This window comes from Triturus cristatus, chromosome 6, assembly GCF_964204655.1.
Source record: "Triturus cristatus chromosome 6, aTriCri1.1, whole genome shotgun sequence".
In the NCBI taxonomy this organism is placed as follows: domain Eukaryota; kingdom Metazoa; phylum Chordata; class Amphibia; order Caudata; family Salamandridae; genus Triturus; species Triturus cristatus.
This window is the reverse complement of record NC_140589.1, coordinates 954,525,426-954,548,752: the sequence shown is the minus strand read 5'-3', so window position 1 is coordinate 954,548,752 and position 23,327 is coordinate 954,525,426. Positions and strand designations below refer to the sequence as shown.

At 46.1% G+C, this 23,327-nt stretch overlaps 1 protein-coding gene across 1 annotated transcript in view; it reads right to left on the bottom strand.

The window, feature by feature from the left end:
• IGF2R (insulin like growth factor 2 receptor) overlaps positions 1-23,327 on the bottom strand; it is a 1,674,612-nt gene that overhangs the window by 1,504,470 nt on the left and 146,815 nt on the right. The window contains exon 4 of the mRNA XM_085611652.1: positions 4,183-4,281. Coding sequence (XP_085467778.1) covers positions 4,183-4,281 — 99 coding nt within the window. The remainder of the gene's footprint in view (positions 1-4,182; positions 4,282-23,327) is intronic.

Genomic DNA, 23,327 nt, shown 5'->3' with positions numbered 1-23,327 from the left:
GCCTCCGATATACTGCCCATAGACCGTCAACTGTGAGATCCTACATATGTGCTTCCCATCCCCGAAGGGATGAGTCTGTGGTAATAGTGACTTGCGGAATTGGGGCTTTGAAGGACTGAACATGCAACAGGTTGTTGCTGTTCAACCACTGCAAAGGGTGATGGGTCGCTGGCCCTACCAACATTAGATCTTGTAGATGCCCCTCCGCTTGAGACTACTGAGATTGCAGAGTGCGCTGAAGGGGGTACATATGAGGGAGGGAGTGTGGTACTATGGATATGCAGGAAGACATCATACCTAAAAGACGGATTACTACTTTTACTGATAGTTGAGCTTGTGGTTGAAAAAGAGGCAATGTATGTGTGAACATTTGCACTCTTTATGGATTGGGATAGGCTTTGGCGGTGACTGAACTGAGTATTGCGCCTAGAAAGGACTGTCTTTGTAGGGGTTGTAGATGAGACTTTAGTAGGCTGAGAGTAAACCCCAGTTTGTGCAGAAGGTTGATAACCTGTTTACTGTCCTGAAGACACTGCTGGTAGTTTGTGCTCTTGATGAGCCAGTCGATGAGTTGGGGAAAAATGTGTATTCCTTCCCTTGTGAGATAAGCCGCCACTACTGCAAGGCATTTGGTGAAAACCCTCGGAGCTGTAGTGACCCCCGAAAGGTAGCACTTTTAATTGGTGTGCTGGCCGTTGAGTTGGAAACGGAGATACCAGCAGTGCGCTGGATGTATGGTAAAATGACGTATGCATCTTTGAGGTCTAATGACGTCATGAAATCCCCTTGCTGTAGCTGTGGTATCCCCTCTTGTAGCGCTACCATGTGAAATTGTTCTGAGGAGATGTAGCTGTTGAGCAGCCTGGGATGTAGGATGGTCCTTAATGTTTAGTGCTGTCTGGGGATGAGAAAACAACACATCCCCGATGTTGTAAGGGTACGATCTCGATTGCCCCTTTTTGAAGGATAGTTTGGACCTCAGCCTGTAAAAGGGTAAGACGTTTTTGTGGCATATTTTGTGTACTTGCTGGCATATCCTTGATGGGGTCTACTTGAGTTCTAGGCAATACCCATTTTTGATTATTGATAGTACCCATTGGTCTGTGGTGATGTCCTGTCAGTGAGGATAGAAATGTTTTAACCTTCCCTAAACAGATGTTTTATATGGTGGGGGTAGGTGGTCACTGTTTTAGAGGGGTGGGCTTTTTGGTAGTAGTTGCATGGCCTCTACCTCTATTTCTGCAGCGTGCTTATAGTATGAACCTCTGGTAAATTGACTTTGATATGAGCCCTGTTTATGGGCAGTACCAGAGTCAGTGGCCAACCCCCACCCCCTTTGGCTGCACCCTGTACTGGCCACAACTAGAGTGTTGATATGTCTGTAGGCACCCATTGCCTCATCAGTATCTGTGTCCTTCTTTAACCTTTCTAACATTTCATCCACATGTTGACCAAAAACATTTTGTCCATCAAATGGTAAATTGAGCAAGTGTTGCTTCATGTCCGCTTTGAAGCCAGAGACTCAGCCATACCAGGACTGATGCCTGATAAGGACACTGGTGATGACCTCGAAGGAGCTGTGTCTGCAGAGTCCAAGGCACACTGTATAGTAGCATTAGAGCAGAGATAGACCTGCCCTCTTTTACCAATTGCATACCACATTGTTGATAATAATCAGGGAGGTGTTGCAGTAGTTCCTGCATGTTGCACAATTATATCTGGAAAGCAGCACTATAGAATTTGCAATATGCATGTGGTTGGCTGCCTGTGCTGCGACGCGCTTGCCTGCAGCATTGTATTTTGTACTTTCCTTATCTGTAGGAGTCTTCTGTGCCCTGACAATTTGCATTTTTCCTGATGGTGTGTACCACTAATGAATCTGGTGTAAGTTGGCCCTTAATATAGTCAGGGTCAAATGGGCATGCCTTGTACATTTTTCAATTCTACGGGTGACTAACCTACATTTAACTGGCTGCTTATTTATGTCCTGTGTAGAGGAAAACATGCCTTTAAGCATAGGGAGCGATTGAGCTGTCTTGTGAGATCTATTAAGTGTTTCTACTTGGAAATCCTCCTCCTTCTGTAAAGTGTGTAGGGTTATCCTATGGTAAGCAGCAACTCTGCTGATAATGTCATATGATATCATCTGGAGGTCATGGTTTAGATGGGTAGATGTTAGGATCAGAATTATCCACCGGATCCACATTATAAAGAGCTCATGGATCAGGGGCACTATCAACACCCCCCCTGTGGATCTGTGAAATAGGGGCTATTGTATTCCTCTGGTTGTTTGTCAACAGTAGGAGACTGATCAGTGAGAGGAAGGAGGAAGGTCTTGTGCATCAGTCCTCCTTCTTTGGTGGTGGTTTAGCCATTTCTGGCCAAGCAATGTCCTCCTAAATGCATTCTTACTTTTGAGAAGTGTAAGGGAAACAGGTGGTGGTACTTGGGTGCCTTGTTTCCCAGTGTCGGGATGTACAAAAAGACTTTTGTCCCCAGTCGAGCTTGTCTTGCAAGCACTCTATAATGGGCTCCACTGGTCTTTGCTGTGACTCAGCACCATCTTTACTGATTTTTGGCCTCGAAGGCGTGGTGGATGCCGAAGAGGGTTTTGACCCCGATGCAGATTTGTGCATATGTATTTTCAATGCAGAGGGCTTAGGTGTTGAAACATCTTTCGGTTCCAAGGAATTCTTTGGACCCGATGTGCGCTGCTTCGGATCAGAGTCTTTGCCTGACTTTGGTAGTGCTGAAGTGGCCTTTTTCGGTACTGCCACTAATTTTAAAGCCTTATATTTGTCAAAGGCTTGGCCCGAGGGTAGTGGGGCTCCAGAAGCCAGTTTGGGTGGTTTGGTAGGGGGTCAGGCAGCTTTCACCAAGGTACTCACATGCTCCTGCCTGGAATCGGGGGTCGAAGTCCCAGCTGTCCCCACTGTTAGCGAGCAGTATCGGCACATCTGGAGATACCATCTGTGACTCTGTGTCTTCCGAGGTCTGATGACTGCTGCCCGAAGATGTCCGGTGCATCTTCTGTGTGTCGCTGCATGGTGGTGTGGGCCCAACAACGCTCCCTTGGCTGCCAAAGTGTTTTCTTCAACCGGAACGCCAAGCACACCTCGCAGGAAGTCTCCTTGCGTTCCATTCACAAGCAGAGATTGCACACCTTATGTTGGTCTTGCCGGGAGTACTTCGCTTGGCACTTAGGGCAAAAGCTGAAGGGTGAGTTTTCCATCCCTCATGGACATTGGCATGAAGAGTGGAGGAGAAGAAGTTTTGGAAGGCCAGGTCAGATCCCGGGCGGGCATTTGGAAATGTTCAGTAACACCAGCTGGTGTTGCTCGATTTTGAAAGCCGTTTGGTTGGAGAGAAAAAAACGAGTCCCTGCCAAGGCCTCGGTGAGGAATCGAGCTTTGGTCCCGAGCTGCGATGGCAGAAAAAACAGTCTAACAAAGGAGCCGAGGAACATGCTAAATACACACCGGAGGAGTCACTATACCTCGTGACACAAAGACTTCTTCGAAGAAAAACAACTTGTAATTGTCCAAGCACAACACTAGATGACAAAATAGTTCTAAGCATATGCATCAACGACCAACACATGCTACAAATCAGATGTTTACTGTCACAAGTCCTTTTATTGACCTCAGAAGTATGAAAGGCTTTTTGTGCTCATGGTCACAGGTTTGAATCCCAGTGGATTCACTTGAGGAATCCTGGAGTGAATGCATTGGTCCTCTGAGCCACAAAACCTGCAACCTGATCTTGCATGCATAGATGATGGAGATCCATATAACAACTGAAAACGTTAGGTGAAAAGGCGGACTTCTGTGGTATCACACACATAATAGGGTCGATTTTCGAGATTGAAAGTTGGAAGACTTTAATTTGGTGAGGTTAATATGTCATGGTAAAAGCAAACCATGACAAAGTGGTGCTTCTAATGCCCTCCTCTTTTGGCAAGTGTTCAAGGTTACATTGTAGTTAAACGATATAAAATGGAGAGAGGCATAACGAAATAAAAAAAAAAAAAAAAAAAAAAAAAAAAAAAATCGAGATTTTCCTCTTCATTGGTTAATGCAAAGTTAGGGTTATTTGTTTTTATACCTGGGAACAACTTTTTAAGGCATTAGATTTTGACCAATTGTACCTACAAAATATATTTAATTTACAGATTTTGATTACCTCTTTTACAGCTTTGAATGTGTCCTTTTTACACACAGCAGATGTTCTCCATTCGAAGTAGTGCACACAGCCAGATGAAATCACAAATTCAGGAGTTCCCTGCAACAAGAAGAGGCAAAGTCAAGATCAGTATTAAAATTGGGGGCAAATAATGTCAAACAGCTTTCTCACACCGAAAATGCCACTATTGAAACAGTAACACTCAAATTGCAAATGTTAGAAGGAACCTCAAGCACTTGTTGTACATCGTAATATGAAACAAAGGAATTAACTTCTCATTAAGCCAAGGCATATGGATCATATGGCACTGGGACCACAACACCATGAACTATGTTAATTTTTGACACGTTGCACTGTAACATAAATACAGTTTACAATGATCAAGTGTATTTAAAGAAAGTCCATGCTCAAAGTTTACAATATAAGACACTAAATATAGAATGGTGCCTATCCAACAAGATGTGAAACTTGAGAATTCCAACCAATAAAAGAAGACTAAATAAGTAATTCAATTACAAATTAAAATAATTTTACCACCCTACCATTTCATATGCACAAATTCAAGGATAAATAAATAATATAGCTGTTCTCTAATCAACCTGGTTTGACACGAACTGATTGGGTGTACTTACAGGTAAAGGAACCAAATCCAAAAAACAACAGTTTCAGTTGACCAGCTCAGAGTCCCTTATACTAAGGGCAGATAGAAAGGTAGGCTGTTTCATCTTCACCCCTCTTACACAAGCAAGTACAACATTTATAAATGTGCTGCTGATCATGTAGATGTATATGAATGGAGTGAGAAAACATTTTAGGAAAAGGCTACTAGACCTGAAGTCTAGTTTAAAGACATTATATACATGTAACAAACACACAACGCATACTGCTGAACCCCTGCACAGACAGAGGAGAGCTCATACACAGATAGAGCAGAGCGCCTACAGATATACAGTCGAGTTTCGTTAGGCAGTTGAATTCTTGCACTGAAGCAGAGCAAGGTCCCTGTAAAGAGACAGCCGAGCACCTGTACAGCAAGGATCATGTTGATTCATAGATTAACTTAAACTACACAAACCTTAAAAATTCTAAAGTTGTAGGTTTAGCTTTCAGTTATAACTTGTGCCCAGTCCGTAAAGTCCTATAACTTACCCCCCTTCGTACACAGTGTGGTGAGCTCGCTAGCCACACGACATTACCTACAACGCGCGCCTTCTCAATGCACTGCTTAATCCCCTTTCATATTACATCACTTATCACAAGTTAAATTATAGCATTCCTAACAAAGCTCATGAAGGGTCTAATTACATTATTTACGAGAACGCTATCTGATAGAGTGCCGAGTTAGAGCTAATGTAGTGTGTGTAGCGAGTTTACATCAATGTGTAAGGAGGTGCATTGTGTGGACTGGATTAGAGTAGTGGCATAAAGTGGCATTGTGTGGAGTGGTGTTGCATGCAGAAGCCTGGCGTGGAGTGGCGCAGAGTGCAGAGGCACAGAGTTGAGTGGCGTAGAGTGCAGTGGCGTACAAGCCATTGGCCTAAAGTCCTGCATAGTACAGTAGAGTGGCATATAGTTAATTGGGATACAGTGCAGTGGAATTAAGAAGTGCAGAGTAGAGTAGCATACCGGACAGTGGTATAGAATAGACTGGTGTACAGTGCACTGCCATATTTCATGGCACAGAGAGCAGTGGCACAGAAGAGACTGGTTTAAAGTAGAGCTTTGAAAATGCTCCCGCCGTGTGCGAGCACACTTCTGTTTCCCTACCCGTGCTCTTGCAGTCAGGGAATCTCTAATAGCTCCCGCATGGCAGAAGCAGGCACAAATAGCTGGTCCCGCCGGGTGGTAGTATTGCTGGAGCAAGTAGGAGCCGCGGGGGCCCTGTGACTTCCTTCTGCGGCCCCCCAATGTTATGTTTTGTTGGTGCCCTGGGCGGCATCAGCGTTACACAAACAAATGGACGGGATGCTGAATGAATCATACAATCACCCCCAGTCATGAAATCTAGGTTAAATCCATTTTTTGCTCACCATGCCACCCCAGTTTAGACCCAACCATTGGCAAATCATTCTTGACCCTGTTCCTTATGGGAACAGTCCAGCCCGAACTGCCAAGCCAGGTCCTTCCTGGACTGGAAACAAGCATCCTGTGACCAGTTTCGTGGCATTACCCCTCATCAGATGGGCGGCATCAGGGCACCCACTTATAATGGATAAGGTCCTGGGATGGGGTCCCTCAGTCCTCTAAGGTCCAGGGAGGGGGGGGCATGCACCTCCCTCCCCTAAAATAAATGTTTTCGTCCCTAGAGAATGGAGGTCCCAGGGGCACATTAAGGCTAGGGAGGGTCACCATTTGCCTCCCTCCTCTAAAATTACTCTATTGCTCAAGGAATGGAATCCCCATGGTCAATTTTGGCTAAGGGACGGGGCTGCTCTTCTCCCTCTCCTAATACCATGCACTCTTCTCCCCTTTTATATATATATATATATAAAAAAAAAAAATAGGCCCTTGGAGATGGGGCCCCATGGGCCAATAGAGGCTTGGGGAAGAGGGGTGCACACCCACTCCCATTTCCCAAAAGGCTTGCGGAGAGGTACAGTTGCCCAACGAGGGTTTGGCTGCCTGTGTGGTGTTATCCGCAGGGCCTGGCCATGAGCGGCAGAGGTTGGCAGCCTTCAGGGGGTTGGCTGGAAAAAGGTAGTGTGCAGCAAGGGGTTGACTTTACCTATGGTAATAAAATACATCTTTACGCTAAAAATAATCTTAGCAACGAACTGAAAAACAAGTTTAAAGTGATATTATAGTTGGGTGAAAGTTTCAGTGCCAATGTAAAGTTTTAAACTTGAAAAAGTAAAAAAATACAATACTGAAATTCCCCAGTGCTACTGGTCTCTAGGGAACCAGGGTAACTAGAACTCGCACACTATTAATTTCCTCACATACCGCATTTCACATAACATGCTCAATGACATCATTGCTGACAAGACTGTGTACGGTGAAGACACAAGTTAGTTACCTTAGAGCACAAGTTTTAGTTACAAAAGATAACTATAATTTGTGGATTTCAGTGCTATTTTTTGTTGGTTTAAAATGTTCCGACACGTCTTTGACCTTTGTTTTTTACAGTGATGAATCACTGGGAAAACAAAGTTACACTGACGGTATAGTTAGGTGTTGAAATGAGATTAAAAAAATGAAAGTTTAAAAACACATTTTAATCTTACAGCTCACTGAGCTAACTAGAACTTGCACCCTTTAGTTCAGTGAGCCAACTATAACTTGTACCCCAGCTATGCCCTGCTTACAACCTCACGTATCACATTGCTCATAACATGTTAATTGAGATCATTGATGGCATCACCGATGACATCACAGATATCATCCAATGAATAGGACAGTTTGCTATATGGTTTTCATACTGGAAGGCTTTCAGCGAGTCCACCTAGACCCAGTTTTCTACCACCTCAGTAATGTTAATGGCCATAACCTTTCCCCAACATGCAAAACTATAACTGGCAAATTTCGGTGGATTTTTGTTAGTTTAGTATTAGGTTTGGTCTCATGTCAACAGATAACTAGAACTTTACTTGATTTTTTTTGTTTTTTTCGAGTGAATTTCTGGTTTTTGTTTGACAATATTTAGTCAACACCCCCACTGTGCTAGGCATTTGGCCTTGCGCAGGGGGGATTGCCCAGGCCCAACCCCTGCTACACACAGCCTTCACCCATGTGTTGCCGGGGGATTGGCCGCAGGACCTGGCCTCAGAGCAGGCCCGAGCCCAACCCTCCATGGGTGCCCAATCCCTCACTGTGCACGGCTGAAGGACGTGCAAGTGGACTGACTACAGACCCTGCACCCAATCCCCCCAGGGTGGATAATCCCGGCGCCGCTCATGATCTTCAGCAGCACACAGTCGTACACAGCAGTGGTGTAATGCAAAATGGTGGGGCTCACCTGCAGAATGTGGTGAGGGACCCTTGAGTCTGCCATAGCTCACAGATATTCATTGACCTTGGACAGAATGGGGCCTCCTTGCATTGTTGGGGTGCCCTGGAGGATTGAGGGCCATCTTGCAATGAAAAGAATGCAGGGGCCTGCGTTTTGCCCCCGATGCGTTGGCACTGCGCCCAGACTAATCTAAGCGGCTAACCCGCACTGCACATGGCCCATGTCCTGCACAGAGCTGGTTGGTTGGACACAGGATCTGCTGCTGCAGCCACTCCCAAACACCATCCATTGTCTAACTGTTGCCCTTGACCTTTCGGTCTACATTCTGTTGTCCACTTGCTGCATTTGCCTCTCTCAACTGCCCTCTGTTGTCCATGCGCTGTCCAAACCCCTCAAGCCTAGTTTCCATTTCATGCCAATCATAAATGTGGTCTATTGTCTATTCTCCATGGTCTGTGTTGCTCCTGGCCGTTCCACCTGCCCCCTATTTTTAGCTTGCTGCCCCAGCCCCCTCTCCTGCTTGCACTCCATTGTCCTAGTACTATCCCTACTCTCTTCCACCCAGGGCCGGACTGGGAACAGAAACTAGGCCTGGCAAACTGCTCAGCCGGCCCCCCCTGGGGTGAGGGGGAGTGCAGTCTAGCAGTTTGCGAGGGCCGGTTTCGGCCGATTTTGTTACAGGGAGCCGTTATTACCGACCCCTGGTAACAAAAATGGCCCCCCAGGGGCCCAAAACCGGCCCCCTCCCTAGCGGCTTACCGGGGAAACGCCTGGTGCGCGCTATGGCCAGTCCGGCCCTGCTTCCACCTGTCCTCAATGGTGAGCTTGCGATCTCTGTCCCTTCGGCCTCGACTCAGTGGTCAGCTTGCTGTCCCTGCTCCCTCCATTTTTCATGTGCTGCCCCGCGCTCCTCCTGCCTGCCCTCCGCGGTCTGCTAGCTGCCGCTGTTGCCTCACACTTGCCTTCTACGATCAGCTTGCTACTCCTGGCCATTCTTGTCTGCCATCTGTGCTCCGCTTGCTACCCCTTACCTTTGCCTGCTCCCACCAGCCATCCCTTCTCCAAATGCTGCCCCGGTCTGCTGCCGTCTGCCCTCAGTAGTCACCCTGCTGCCCCTGCTCATTTTGACCTGCCCTCTGTGGTCTTCTTGCTGTCCTGCCCTCATCCCGCCAGCAAACTGACCTCCTGCATGCCCTCCGTGATCAGCTTGCTGCCCCTGCCCCCTCCCGCCTGCGTGGTCCTTTTGCTGCCCCTGCACTGTCCTACCTAGCTACTGCTGTTCGCATGCTGCTCCTGCTTCTTTGACCTATCCACTGTGGTAGGCTTGCTTCCCCTTCCTCCCTCCCACCTACTTTGTGTGTGCTACCTCTGACCACTCGCACCAATCCTTTGTGGTCAGCTTTCTGTCCCGGTCTATTCTGGCCGGTCCTCTGTATTCCGCTTACTGCTCCTCCCATTTACCCACTCCCACCAGCCATCATTTCTCCATGTGATGCCACTGCCCTTTTCAGTCTGCCCTTTTCTGCCTGCCCTCCATGATCAGCTTGCTGCCCCTGCCACCTCCCACCTGCCAGCCGTTCTGTGTGTGCTGCCTCTGCCCCCTCCCACATGCCCTCTGTGGTCAGCTTGCTGCCTCTGCTGCTTCCGGTCTACCCTCCTGGTCAGCTTGCTGTCCCTGCTCCGCTCCAACCTGCCCTTCATAGTCCGCTGTGCTGCCCTTGCCCCTCTAGCGAGGCCTCCATGGTCAGTGTCCTGCCTCTGCCTTCTGCCCTCCACAGCCCTTGTGCTGCCCCTCCAGCCTGCGCTCTGTGGTCTTAGTGTTGCCTCTGCTCTCCATTGTCACTTGTGCCAAGCCCTGACCATTCAGCCTAACATTCACGGTCATTGTGCGACAACTGCCCCTCCGGCCTGCCCTCTGCGGTCCGTACGCCTCACCCTGCCCTTGCCTTCTGCCCTCCATGGTCCACTGTGCTGCCCTCTGAGATCGTTGTGCTACCACTGCCCCTTCCATTTTGTCCTTCTGTGGTCTTTTGTGCCAGACCCCAGCCTGCCTTCACCACTCTAGCCTGCCTTTGGTTGTCCGTGAGCTGCCTCTGAACCTCCAGCCTGCCCTCTGTAGTCAGTTTCCTACCCATGTGGGGTAACAGGAAAAAAAAGAAGAAAAAAAGTGCAGTACCTGCACTGGGCTGCACAGGGTACTCCCAACAACTCTTTGGTGTCTCGGTACCTGTTAGCAAATATTTTCTTTTTAGGTTTATACCTAAATAGTTGGATAAGAGGGTCAGAGTGTGCCTACTCTGCCCCCCTTATGGGCTTAAAAAACAATTAAGTATTAGGGTCAGAGTTCCCAAGTCCTTAAGTAACAGTTACTGCATTTTTGTTTTCAATTGCAGCTAGCCATTCAGATTACTCAGTACAGCAAGAACGGTCCTGGGTCTGTGGTAACAGACGCACAAGGGAGAAAAAGCTCCTTGGGTCAACCAGAAGGCCATATTTTTTAAATTATGGTCCCATATGGTCAGATAAACGTAAATTTGTTACTAATTCATGACTACCCCGAGAATCTTTTTAAAAACAAATGGCTTGAAAATGGCTGAACAGATTTACACCTCATCACACAAAATAATACTTTGAGTATAGTTCTAACTCTGCCAATTTGAGTGAAATTCTATTCAGTCTTTTTTTCTGTAGCTGCAAAGGAAGTGTCCTATTAGAATCAACATGGAAAAATTCACGTTTTGGGCCCCTCTATTTTTTTTCTTGCCCCCATTTGACGGATCACCCCAAAAGGTAGAAGCTGAAGTGGATAAAATTTGTTTTTGGAAAGTTGTGACAATTTGCCAAATGGCGCCAAGGACATTTATAACATTTTTTTTAATGCTACCTTCGATCAGACCAACTACACAAGGGCAGCTGACACAGTTTTAAATACTACTGGCGTCTACCTACTGGTGGTCGCCAATAGGTAGTTCTAGTTAGGACCTAGTTTCGACACGAAAAACATTTTTTGACTTGGCTTTTACTTTGGCGTGGTTTGACCAATCTACATACAATGTTGCCAAAAAGTGTCACGGTGGGTACTATTGATTGGGAAAGTTGGGGGGTCATCCGTGCAGTGGGGACCGAGAACTTGGGGCGCGAAATAAGGTTCCGTTTGTAATGTGAATTGTCATTGCACTAATCACATGAATATGTGCAGTGTATTTTGGCAAACTATGGAGGGTTCTCCATATGGCCTAGCAGGTGTCTTAGAGATAAATTCATACTTTTGAAAATTGTGGGTAACATAAAGAGGGGAGCATGTTAAGGTGAACAGTGTACAAACTCTTTTTTGAAGGATGTTCAAGGTTTAAACAAGCATTGGTAAATGCAATAGGTTTCGCCTCTATGATTAATAATAAGCTGTTTATTTGTTGCAAGTTGTAGCTTGGTGAGTAGTTGTGCAATATAAGTGACTGAAACTCTGTTAAAGTGCTATGACTTGTATTTTGAGAAAGTAAATATATTGTTCTATTACTGGCAGTATTATAAAGCGGGAGATTAGGTAAATGGGTGAGGACGAAGAGAAGAAAAAAAAAATATGTACCCGATAAGTACAGTGTGGATGCAGATGAGGCCAGGGACTGAGATAATGTCAGACTGTGACGCGTGTTTGCCTGCGCCTAGCTCTGGCTGGAAAGACATCTTGCAGCGATAAATGCGGAGTCGTGCCCCGGGGTCCCTTTCATTGCCTCTGCACATAGGACTTACTGTTCATCCCTGTAGTCTGAGGGGAAATTATTTATAAGACCCAGTAATTACGTTTTTTAGATGGGGCGCAGGATGCCAAAAAGATGGGAGCTGTATCTATGGAAACAGAAATAAATAAGACAAGGTGGGAAGCAACGGGATGTGACCTGGGAAGAGGGTGCAAGACACATGAAAGAGAGAGACTGTCTGCAGGTGCACTCATAAGGAGTGCTTGTTAGGAAATGCAAAGAAGCAACACAAGTGAAGAGACTAAGTGCTAGGTGAGCTACTGGAAATAATTCTGTGCTCTTGGCTTTGTCCCAGAAAACACACTAAAAAGTCAAGAAGAGATGTAGTGTATCAGTCAGAGCCGCCAAATTCAGACCTGGGGACCACGGTTCAAGTCTGGGCATTGGCTCAACATCCTGTGATTGACAAATCATTTACTCTCCCAGCAACTGCAAAAAAACGAATGTGTAATGTAAGGAATATGCTTCTTACCAGTATGCATCTGTTCTTGGCATGTAGAGCTGCAGATCTACACACTTTTGCATAGATCGCCATCTGGTGTTGGGCCTGGATGTTTGCAGTTTGTTTTTCCTCTTGGAAAGTCTTTGGAAGTCACACGGTCGGTGACTCCTCCTTTGGATCGTATTGCGCATGGGCTTCGGCTCCATCCTCAGATTGTTTTTCGCCAGCAGGGAAAGATGGAGCGTAGTAATAACAGTGAAGAAACCCATGTGTGTTGTATCTAAATAAGATAGACTGGAACGGATACAGGTAGCCGGGGAGGCGGGTGGGCGTGTGTAGATCTGCAGCTCTACATGCCAAGAACAGATGCATACTGGTAAGTAGCATATTCCGTTCGATGCATATGAGCTGCAGATTACACACTTTTGCATAGACTATATAGCAGTTCCCACCTTAGCGGCGACCAACGGTATCTGTTGCAGTGGTTTGAAATAATGTTTTGAGTACAGCCTGGCCCACACTAGCTTGTTGCTTAGTTTGCACATCTACACAATAGTGTTTGGTGAAAGTGTGCGGTGTTGACCATGTAGCTGCTTTGCAGATATCATCTAATGGGATGTTCCCTAAAAATGCCATGGAAGCCCCTACCTTTCGTGTAGAATGGGCTTTAGGGGGAACGGATAGCGTTCGTTTTGCTTTGTGGTAGCAAATCTGAATGCATTTTACAATCCACCTGGCTATCCCTGATTTCGAGATGGGGTTGCCCTTGTGTGGTGGAGAGATAGAGACAAACAGTTGTTTGGTCTTTCGGAAAGGTTGTGTTCTCTCGATGTAGTAGAGTAAGGCTCGTTTGACATCTAGTGTGTGCAGAGCCCTTTCTGCAACGGTCTGTGGTTGCGAGAAAAATACTGGTAGTTCTACAGATTGGTTTAGGTGAAAAGGGGAAATGACTTTAGGTAGGAATTTTGGGTTGGTACGGAGAACAACTTTGTTATGGTGCATCTGAAGAAAAGGATCTTGTATGGTAAGTGCTTGTATCTCACTGACCCTTCTAAGGAAGTGATGGCTACAAGGAAAGCTGTTTTCCATGTTAGGAATTGCAGTTCGCATTTGTGTGAAGGTTCGACGGGAGGCCCCATTAGCCTTGTGAGAACAATATTTAGGTTCCATACAGGTGAGGGTGGTACTCTGGGGGGAATTATTCTTTTTAGGCCTTCCATGAAGGCTTTAATGGCAGGTACTCTGAAAAGTGATAGGTGCTGCCTGTTCTGTAAGTAAGCTGCAATTGCTGCGAGGTGTAGTCGAATGTCGAATGGACGTATAGGCTAAATTACACCTTTGTAGGTGGAGTAAGTAGCCTATGATGTAATGAATGGACACGTCCAGGGGATTGATGGTGTTATGGCAATAAACAACAAATAGTTTCCACTTGGCAGCGTAGCACGCTCTAGTGGTAGATCGTCTAGCTTCTCTGATGACGTTCATACAGTCAGGGGGAAGATTTAGGTACCCAAATTCTAGGACTTCAGGAGCCAGATCGCAAGGTTGAGCTGAGCTGGGTCCGGGTGTCTGATCTCTCCATGGTTCTGGGTTAGGAGGCATGGTGAGAGGTGCAGTTTTTGGTGTGGTACTACAGAGAGTTCCAGCAGTGTGGTGTACCATGGTTGTCTGGCCCACGTTGGAGCTACTAGGATTAGTGTGAGGGAGTGGTGTTGTAGTTTGCGCACCACTAATGGAATGAGTGGGAGAGGCGGAAAAGCGTACGCAAATTTGCCTGACCAGTTCATCCATATCGCATTTCCTTTGGACAATGGGTGTGGGTATCTGGCGGCGAAGCGTGGGCATTTTGTGTTTTCGTGGGTGGCGAAGAGGTCTATCTGCGGATACCCCCACATTTGAAAGAACGGATGAAGAACCTGTGGGTGAAGTTCCCACTCGTGGATCTGCTGTGTCTGTCTGCTGAGCAGATCTGCCATGGTGTTTTGGACTCCCGGGACATGTTGGGCTAGGAGAAAGATTTTGTGGGGAATTGCCCATCTCCATATGCTCTGTGCTAATTGAGAGAGCTGTGGAGAGTGTGTGCCGCCTTGTTTTTGTATAGAATACATGGCCGTCATGTTGTCTGTGCGAATGAGGACGGCCTTGCCTGAAATCTGTGTTTGAAAGGATTTTAGGGCTAAAAAGAGTGATAGTAACTCCAGATGGTTGATATGGAGTAACTTTTGTTGAGGCGTCCATGTGCCCTGCACGGTGAGGTGTAATAGGTGAGCTCCCCAGCTGGAGAGCGATGCGTCCGTTGTCAGTATTATCTGGGTAACCGGGTCCAGGAACAGTCGACCTTTGGAAAGGTTTGTGGTGTTCCACCACTGCAGAGAGCGATGGGTGCGACCGTCTACCAACACCAGATCCGTCAGTTGCCCCTGGGCCTGGTTCCATTGGCGCACTAAGCACTCTTGGAGAGGACGCATCTGGAGTCTTGCATGGGGCACTATGAAAATGCAAGAGCCCATCATCCCCATTAGTTGCATGAACACTCGTGCTGGAAGGGAGTGTTGAATATGAATTTTTGTCGCAAAGCCTGAATGCTTGCAATCCTGGCCGGATTGGGGTAGGCTATCGCTTTTGAGGTGTCTATGGTGGCACCAAGGTATTGTTTTATGTGGGATGGTTGTAGCTGGGACTTTTGGTGGTTCACCGTGAAGCCTAGTTGGTGAAGTAGTTCGATTGTGGTGGCGGTGAGGCGTACACACTGATTGTATGAAGTGGCTTTTATCAGCCAATCGTCTAAATATGGGAAGACGTGAACGTGCTGTCTTCTCAGGTGTGCCGCCACCACCGCTAGGCACTTAGTGAATACCCGTGGTGCTGTTGTGACTCCGAACGGGAGCACTTTGAATTGGTAGTGTTGCCCGTCCACTACAAATCTGAGGTACTTTGTGAGCATGGTGTACTGGAATGTGGAAGTATGCGTCTTTCAAGTCCAGTGTGGAGAGAAAGTCGTTCTGGAAGAGGAGCGGAAGTACCTGCTGAAGCGTTACCATGTGAAAATGGTCTGAGTGTATGTATGTGTTTAGGGTCCGGAGATCTAGAATAGGTCGTAGAGTATCATCCCTTTTTGGTATTAGAAAATATAGGGAGTAGACCCCTATATTTTGTTGATTGACAGGAACATGTTCTATTGCCTGTTTTTGTAGGAGGGAGATTACCTCCTGCTTTAGTAATGTTGAATGTTCTTGTGACATTGGGCGTTCTAGGCAGTAGCCTGACCGAATAATTTGGGTCACCCATTTGTCTGAGGTGATAGGCTCAGGCCCCCGACCGGAGTGGAATGGTCTGGGAGGAGCGGGGGGAGCGGGGGAGGCATTGGGTAGGAGGTGTGGCAGAACGGGCGTTGTTTGTTTTGCCTCTGCCCTTGTTGTTGTTACCCCTGTTGCCGCCTCTTTGGTAACCTTTTGTAAAGGTGGTTTGAGAAGGGGATTTGTATGATGTGGACGCTGTGTCCGAGGAGTAGCCTCTGGATGTACTCCGAAAGGAGGAGCGGCGAAAGGAGCGTCTGGACGGGTGAGACTTTAAGGCCCCCATGGATTTTGCGGTACCCGTGTCCTTTTTCATCTTTTCTAAGGCCTCATCCACCTTTGGCCCGAATAGATGTTCCTGGTCAAAGGGATGGTTAAGGATGGAGGCTTGTACTTCTGGTTTAAACCCAGATACCCTTAACCAAGCATGGCGACGGAGAAGGACGCTGGTGTTGATGGCCCTGGAGGCTGTGTCTGCTGCATCTAGGGCACAACGTATGGAGGTATTTGTGATTGTTTTACCCTCTTGAATTAACTCGTTGGCCCTAGCTTTATATTTTTCAGGGAGATGGTACATTATGCTTTCCAATTCGTCATAATGAGCCCTGTCATATCTGGCCAGCAGTGCCCGAGTGTTTGCTATACGCCATATGTTGGCTGCCTAGGATGCTGTGCGTTGGCCTGATGCATCTAGCAGTTTTGATTCCTTGTCAGATGGTGGTGCATCACCTGACGCTTGTGAATTAGTCCTTTTACGTGCCGTAGCCACTACTAAGGAATCTAGTGGCGCTGGTCCACTGATGTAAGAGGGATCTGAGGGAGCAGGTTTGTATTTTTTTTTCAATACATGGGTTAATGACCCTGGCTCTAACTGGGTCTTTAAAAACTTCTGCTGCATGCTTTACCACCCCTTTGAGCATGGGCAGTATGGAGGTGGACCTATGTGAAGTATCAAATGTGTCTAGGAGGAAATCTTCCTCCACGGGGTCGGTATGCAAGTCCACCCCGTGATAATGTGCTGCCCTTTGCAGAAGATGGTTGAACCCTAATGAATCTTCTGGTGGAGATGGTCTAGAAGGGTAAATATCGTCTTGTGGGACGTTGGGGATATCTGGTATTTTGTAATCGTCCCATGGATCTGGGGATCCTGTAGGGGTGGGGTCCTGTGGTACATCCCTTGTATCATCATATGTGTCCCCCTGATCATCGTCGTCTGGAGACGGGGTAGGAGAACGATGAGGTGGGGTTGGAGAGGGCAGAGGGGGTGGAGGTGGGGAAGGAGGAGGGGAAGGTATTCTGAACGGAGAGGTAGCAGAGTCCTTCCTCTTTGGAGGCGGAGCAGGCTTCTCCAAGTGTCTCTTTTTGGTAGAAAGTGTCAAATGTCCAGTTTTTGGATCCTTGGTGAGAGTTTTTTGCATAGGATCCGGTGTAAATAGTTCTGGTGAGGTAATTTGGTCCGTCGGCGCCGAAGGCAGCGGGGCCGATGACTTTTTAGGTTTTTTCGTGCCGGTCTGATGTTTAGAACCCGGCTTGGGACCCTCCAGTCTCTTGGTCGGCGCCGAGATGGGCTTTGGCTTGGAAGGGTCGGTGCCGGTGGCCTTGTGTGGTTTGGTCGGTACCGAAGATGGCGTCGGTGCCGAAGAGCTGGGTTTCGACCCTGAGGGTTTCGGTGCGGAGCTTGGTGTCGAGGTGGAGGCAGGTTTCTTTTTCGGTGCCGAAGTGTGTTTCTCGGAACCGCTGGTAGGCTGGCTCGAGCCTGAGCCGCCGGAAGGCTTACTTGGCTTCTTCACCGGGCCCGAAGGTGGGGTGTGTGAAGCAGTGTCTCTGGTCTTGCCTAGGCCCGGAGGCGAAGGCGTGACCGAAGCCTTTTTGGGTGTCGGCGCGGGTGTGGGAGGGGGTAGATTGGTACTCCCGACCCTCTGCGCTGGAGCGATGTCTTCCACATCTGACTCGTCGGCCTCGAAAGCGCTGACAAGGTCCGCTTCGGTGCGATAATGTTCCGGATCGTCGATGTCGTCTCCGAAGATGTCGACTGGAATGGACGTCGAGGAGTGTGCCATGTTCCTTCTGGCTCTTCGGTCCTGAATAGTCTTTATGGATCGGAAAGACTTACAGGCCGGACAGTCTCGAGCCTCGTGTTCAGGGGAGAGGCAGAGGTTGCATACCTCATGAAGATCGGTGTGGGGAAATTTGGACCCACATCGAGGGCACTTTTTAAAATGGAGTTCTTTCCATGAGCCGGGACCGAAGCCTGGGTAGGCCCGAAGGCCGCCGTCGACGACTGGAACCGAAGGTTTGTGTCGATGAGAAGGTGCGTTGATTGAAGAGATCGCGATCGAAACAATACAGCGATTGGGGTGAGGATTGCGCGTGGATCGTCGAACTGGAAGCTGTTCGGAACCGGAGCGAGAAGATTACATCCGAGCCCGATGGCGGAAAAAAAACAATCTGAGGATGGAGCCGAAGCCCATGCGCAATACCATCCAAAGGAGGAGTCACCAACCTCGTGACTTCCAAAGACTTTCCAAGAGGAAAAACAAACTGCAAACATCCGGGCCCAACACCAGATGGCGATCTATGCAAAAGTGTGTAATCTGCAGCTCATATGCCTCGAACCTGGTGTTTAGGTAAAGCGTAAAGTAAATTTTATTAAACTGCAAGCATGAGAATTTAACTCAAACAAACAATTTCTCCTCCCTCACAAGACAAACCACAGAAAACGTGGTGAAATCAAACTACTTGCTGCAGGCTGCAAATTGTATTGTTTTCATACAACGACAGTCTGTGGCGTTTTACAGGGCTATCGCTTGGCTTTTAGCGCTGTGTAACAGATCGGGTGGACTGTGTAAACAGTTTGAAAGAGATGTGATTCGGTTTGAAGGAGCGCTGAAAAATAAAGGTGTAACGCCGCCTTCCTTGACACTTGCAGCAAGATCATGCAGCTACTGAACGCAAATCTGCCAAAAGGGTTTAGTTCTGTCTTGGAAGGAGGGCAAGCGGAGGACGTGGAGGGGTCAGGGTGAGAGACATGCAAGCATCAATGATGAGGAAGCAAAGTCAACGGGGGAAGCAAGAAGAAAAAACCCATGCTGATGGATGCTGCTCGCACAAAGTGCATTTTGAAAGGGGACAAAGCTGTAAACGCAGATTCCCAAATTCACGATGCCAAAACTCCAAGTTGTGTTTGAGTTCTAAAAGTTGCCAGCTGTAACCATTGTAGTAATCTCATTTTGGGGACATATCTTATAAATGACTTGGAGCAATTGAAAATTAACTAATGTTCACTTGTTAGGCAATTGGTTTGGTAATTTGCAAATCCACTGAAATGAATAGGCATCCAATGATGCGGTCAAACAGAAAGTATTCAAGACATGTGACATCCTTGCTACGGCCCTACTTGGTTTGCTTAACCCTCCATTCAGACAGCTGAAGGAAGCAAGGGTAACTAGGTTCAAGTCTTGTGATCGTCTTAACATCCTGTAAGCAAATCACTGAATCTCCCAGTTACTACAAATATAAAAATATGTGAAGAATTTGCAACAAATAAAAGAAATTTTAAAGTTAAATTCCATAAGAAGCAGAGCAGCACAGTCACCAAGAAGTAAGTAAAAAAAAAAAAGCGGCGTGCTTGCGTGTAATTAAACTAACAAAGTACAAGTGGGTGGAAATGAGTAGTTTGGCCTCAGGACACTGATAAGAACAAGACACAGAACAGCAGGAAATGGCATGCTACAACCATTAGAAACGGAGGAAAAGTAAGTGGCAAGCACAAGAGTAGATGAATAGGAAGGGCGGGATGTAAGCCCCTTTTAAGATTTTTATTAAGTACAATAAGATTTCACAAGCACAGCACAAGCAATGTGCAGGCAAAACCTAAAAAGGGGACAACATTAAACTCTGCGGAAGCATTTTGTTTGCCAGTGTGGTGAATACCAGTAAAAAGAGGGATATATACGTAGAAAATAGGTGACTTTTTTGTGAAGTTTTATAAAAATAATTAAAGCGATACAGCATTATTTGTGACAACAAGGGAGTACAGAGACATAATATGGTTTATGGTTCAGGCAGCTGATCATGAACAGCCCTTTAGCAATAGTAATGTGGTGTAACTACACATATAAAGACATTGATGCCAGAGTAGAGGCATAGTGCACAGTCATTCACAGTTGGGGATTCCTGTGTCAATAAGTATGAATGTAGTGGACAGAAATCTACAGGTCTTGATTTAGGGTTAAGTCCATTGAATGTAGGTGACTTGACAGATATGCTATATGTACAGCAGCTTGTCACAATTATGTTAATTATCACGATTGGGAATAGACAATTGGTCACAGGTGCAGCATGTTGAATTAGTTTGCTTCCTTAAACCCTATAACGTTGTCACAATCGTTGGTGAGGTGATCAATGATGTCATCTAAAGGGATGAATGATTTAACATGGCGAGTTATATGCAGGACACATATTAAAACTAGCTCAGTAAGTTATAAAGTGAATTTCAGTGGCTTTTTGTTCTTTAAAACAGTTTTTATCTCAGTTCTACACCTATTTATAATGTCTATTTAAACTTTGTTAACTTAGCGATTTTTAAAGTCGGCTAAAAACTCTTATTTCTATACCCAAATATAATATCACAAACTTTTTTTCTTTTCTTCAGAAAACAGCCCAACCCACCGGGGGTCCCTACCCTGCCCCTCTACACCCTTTTAAAAATCTTTTTCAGGACACAGGTAAAGAGTACCAGAGTATTGTAAGGACAGCTGCAACATTTGCTTTTGAGTTGTGGCCAGCCAATCAGATTACTCAGTACCCCAGTATCCCAATGTCAGACAAACCTCCCTCAACAATCAAAAGACTCTTTTTTATTATAAATGTACAGTACTACAGTACTCTTGTGTACAAACCGTCCAGATTTGCTTACAATTTTTACCCATTCTGGAAAATGGCTGAAGGGATTTACACTGAATCACAAAAGTAAGCATTCTGAGTAAAGTTCTAACTTTCTACGAAATTTGGTGCAATTGCTTTCACCCATTTGTTTTTATATTTCCTATGGGAATTAGCACAGGAAATTAACGTTTTGGCAACCCTTCTTGGGCCCCACTTGATGGATTGACGCAAAACCTTCCATCAAGGATCCGAGGTCAGCAAACTTTTTTTTTCTATTTCATGATGATTTGTCAAATAGCATCAAGGGATTTGGCAACAAAAAAAAAAAAGAAAAAACTCTTCAAAAGAAAAATCCGGCCTAACAAATACACGGTAGAAACTAACACTGCATAACATAACATATATTAGACAGTGGCATTAACTAGAGTATAGATATACGTGACAAAAGATTTCATAGGCGTTGTCTGACAAATCTGTATAAAGCTTTCCCCAAAAAAGTTAATCCACTTCAGCACCTTCCTGTTAAGTTTCGGGGTAATCCATCAAGTGGAGGCTGAGAAAAAGAGGGAACCCAAAACACTTTTTACCTCATTTTGATAGGGAAAATTGACGGCAATACAGAGAAATTGCCTAAACAGAATTAAACCAAATTAGGTAAAAAGCTAGATCTTTCCTAAGATACATACTTTTTACCATTTGGTGTAAATCTGTTCAGCGGTTTCCACTAAGACCTAAAAATAGGAAAATCTGTCCCTGTGGGACTCCAACTGGGTGACAAAAAAAGGATGCAGACTGGCTGGATCGACAAGACACCCGTAGGACTGAGCAATGTCATTTGTCGGTCGTAAAGAAGAAACATCTTGCGGCCGCCATTACAGGACTCTGTCCACAAGTCCTGAAAAATAAATTTAAGAAAGGATTTAGTGTGGTCCTGGGGGATCAAATAAAAGGTGTGTGGCCACTTCACCATCAGCAGTTGTTTGGGCAAAGGTCCTGGCACCAACCACTAGACACACATAGTCAAAGGAGGGAGGGTGTGCCCAGGATGTATCATAAGATATATTTTTTTTAAACATAGAAATGCACACAAAAAAAAACAAAGGTTAAAGTGGAGTCATATATAAGTAAAGAGCGTTCTAAGGAGGGGGGCTTGAAGCACCCACGTTGGACCTTTATTACTATGCAGGGCACCTTTAACACGTGGCGCAGTGGTTGGATGAGGGTGACAATTGGGAGAAGCGCCTACTTGGCAGCCATGTGCAGCTAGAAACCCTTCCTGTTGTGTTGATGGAGGGGGCAGGTGAGAACTCGGATCTACCACACGTTGTTAAACGGCGTTCTGTAAGCAAACATTTGTGGAACATGTGCTTAGGTACGCACCATTCCACCAGTAGTTAAATATGTGGTTATTGGCCCCAGTGCGCAAGATGTTCGAGAATATGTCCTTTCGGGCTTGGGGAGGTGGGCGGGTGCCTGGTTCTTGCAGACTTGTACACAAACGGCACCTTTATTACATTTGAGCAGGCTTGTGAGGGTTTTGATCTATGGCAGGGGCAATATCTACAGTATGCGGGTTTGGTGGAGTTAGCCAGGGTTACATGGCCTACATTCCCGAACATGCCTCAAACAACTGAGACCCTGGACGTGTTGCTTACATGCGGTAGTGGGCGCAGGTAGGTTTCACTGCTATATAAGGCAGTGAGGGCATATTCGGGATCCCTTGTCTAGAAGGCATGGGATGCATGGAATGAGGATCTACAATCCCCGTTGGCAGAGAAGAGATGGGTGAATGCATGTACATTAACATGTAAAGTATCCTGTAATACACGCCTAAAATTGATACATTACAATTTCCTGTAGAGGGTGTATTTAACCCCTGCGAGATCACATCGTATAGATCCAACTCGTCCTCATGAATGCCCAAGATGTCATTGGGCTCAAGCAGCGTTTTTGCATTTGGCATGGGGAATGTACAGAGGTGCAGCAGTATTGGACTAGTGTGGTAGCGAGGGTGAGTCGGGGGTGGGTATTCAAGTGGAGGCTAATCCAGCACATTGCCTCTGGAGGCAGATACCGAAGCCTAGGGGACGCAAGATGGCCTACAAATTAACTATGGTTCTGGCCAAAAGGAGGGTAGCTATATGCTGGATAAGCACACGAGTGCTTACTCTGGAGAGTTGGACGTGGGATGCAGGCGAATGGTATCTTGCTGAAGAATTGCACATGAAACACTGCAGAAAGGATGATAAACTAGCTGAGGATGTTGTAACTTGGAGAGAATTGTGCAGGAAGCTTCTTAGCCCAATGGGAAATGATCAGAATGAAGCCTCAGATTGTAATAGCGATATTTAAAGTAAAGATCTTATTAGGCTGTTACATTGGATGATGTTCAAGGTATCTACATTTACTAGAATGGCATGCACTTCCTTATGCTTTATGTCATTAATGATGTGCTTGATAGATGTGTAACTGCTGCTTCAGAAAAAGGTACTGATGAAGATTTTTTTAAATGCTTTGTACAACCGCCCCGTTGGGGTTTAAGAAAGAAATTCAATAAATAAAGTTGTTAAAAATACATACGTAAAGAAGTAAGATTTTAACTTATTCTAAAAAAAAAAAAAAATCGAAATTCACTGAATTTCGCTATGGTGCACTCCTTATTACTGCACATATTACATCACTGATATCTGAAATCTATGGTGGTGCAAGTTATACTTATGTCAATCATGCATAACTGGTGAATGTCTGTTTTTACAATGATACTTTCTAATTATTATTATTACAAGACCCACTTTTACCTTTGTTCGCCCCCC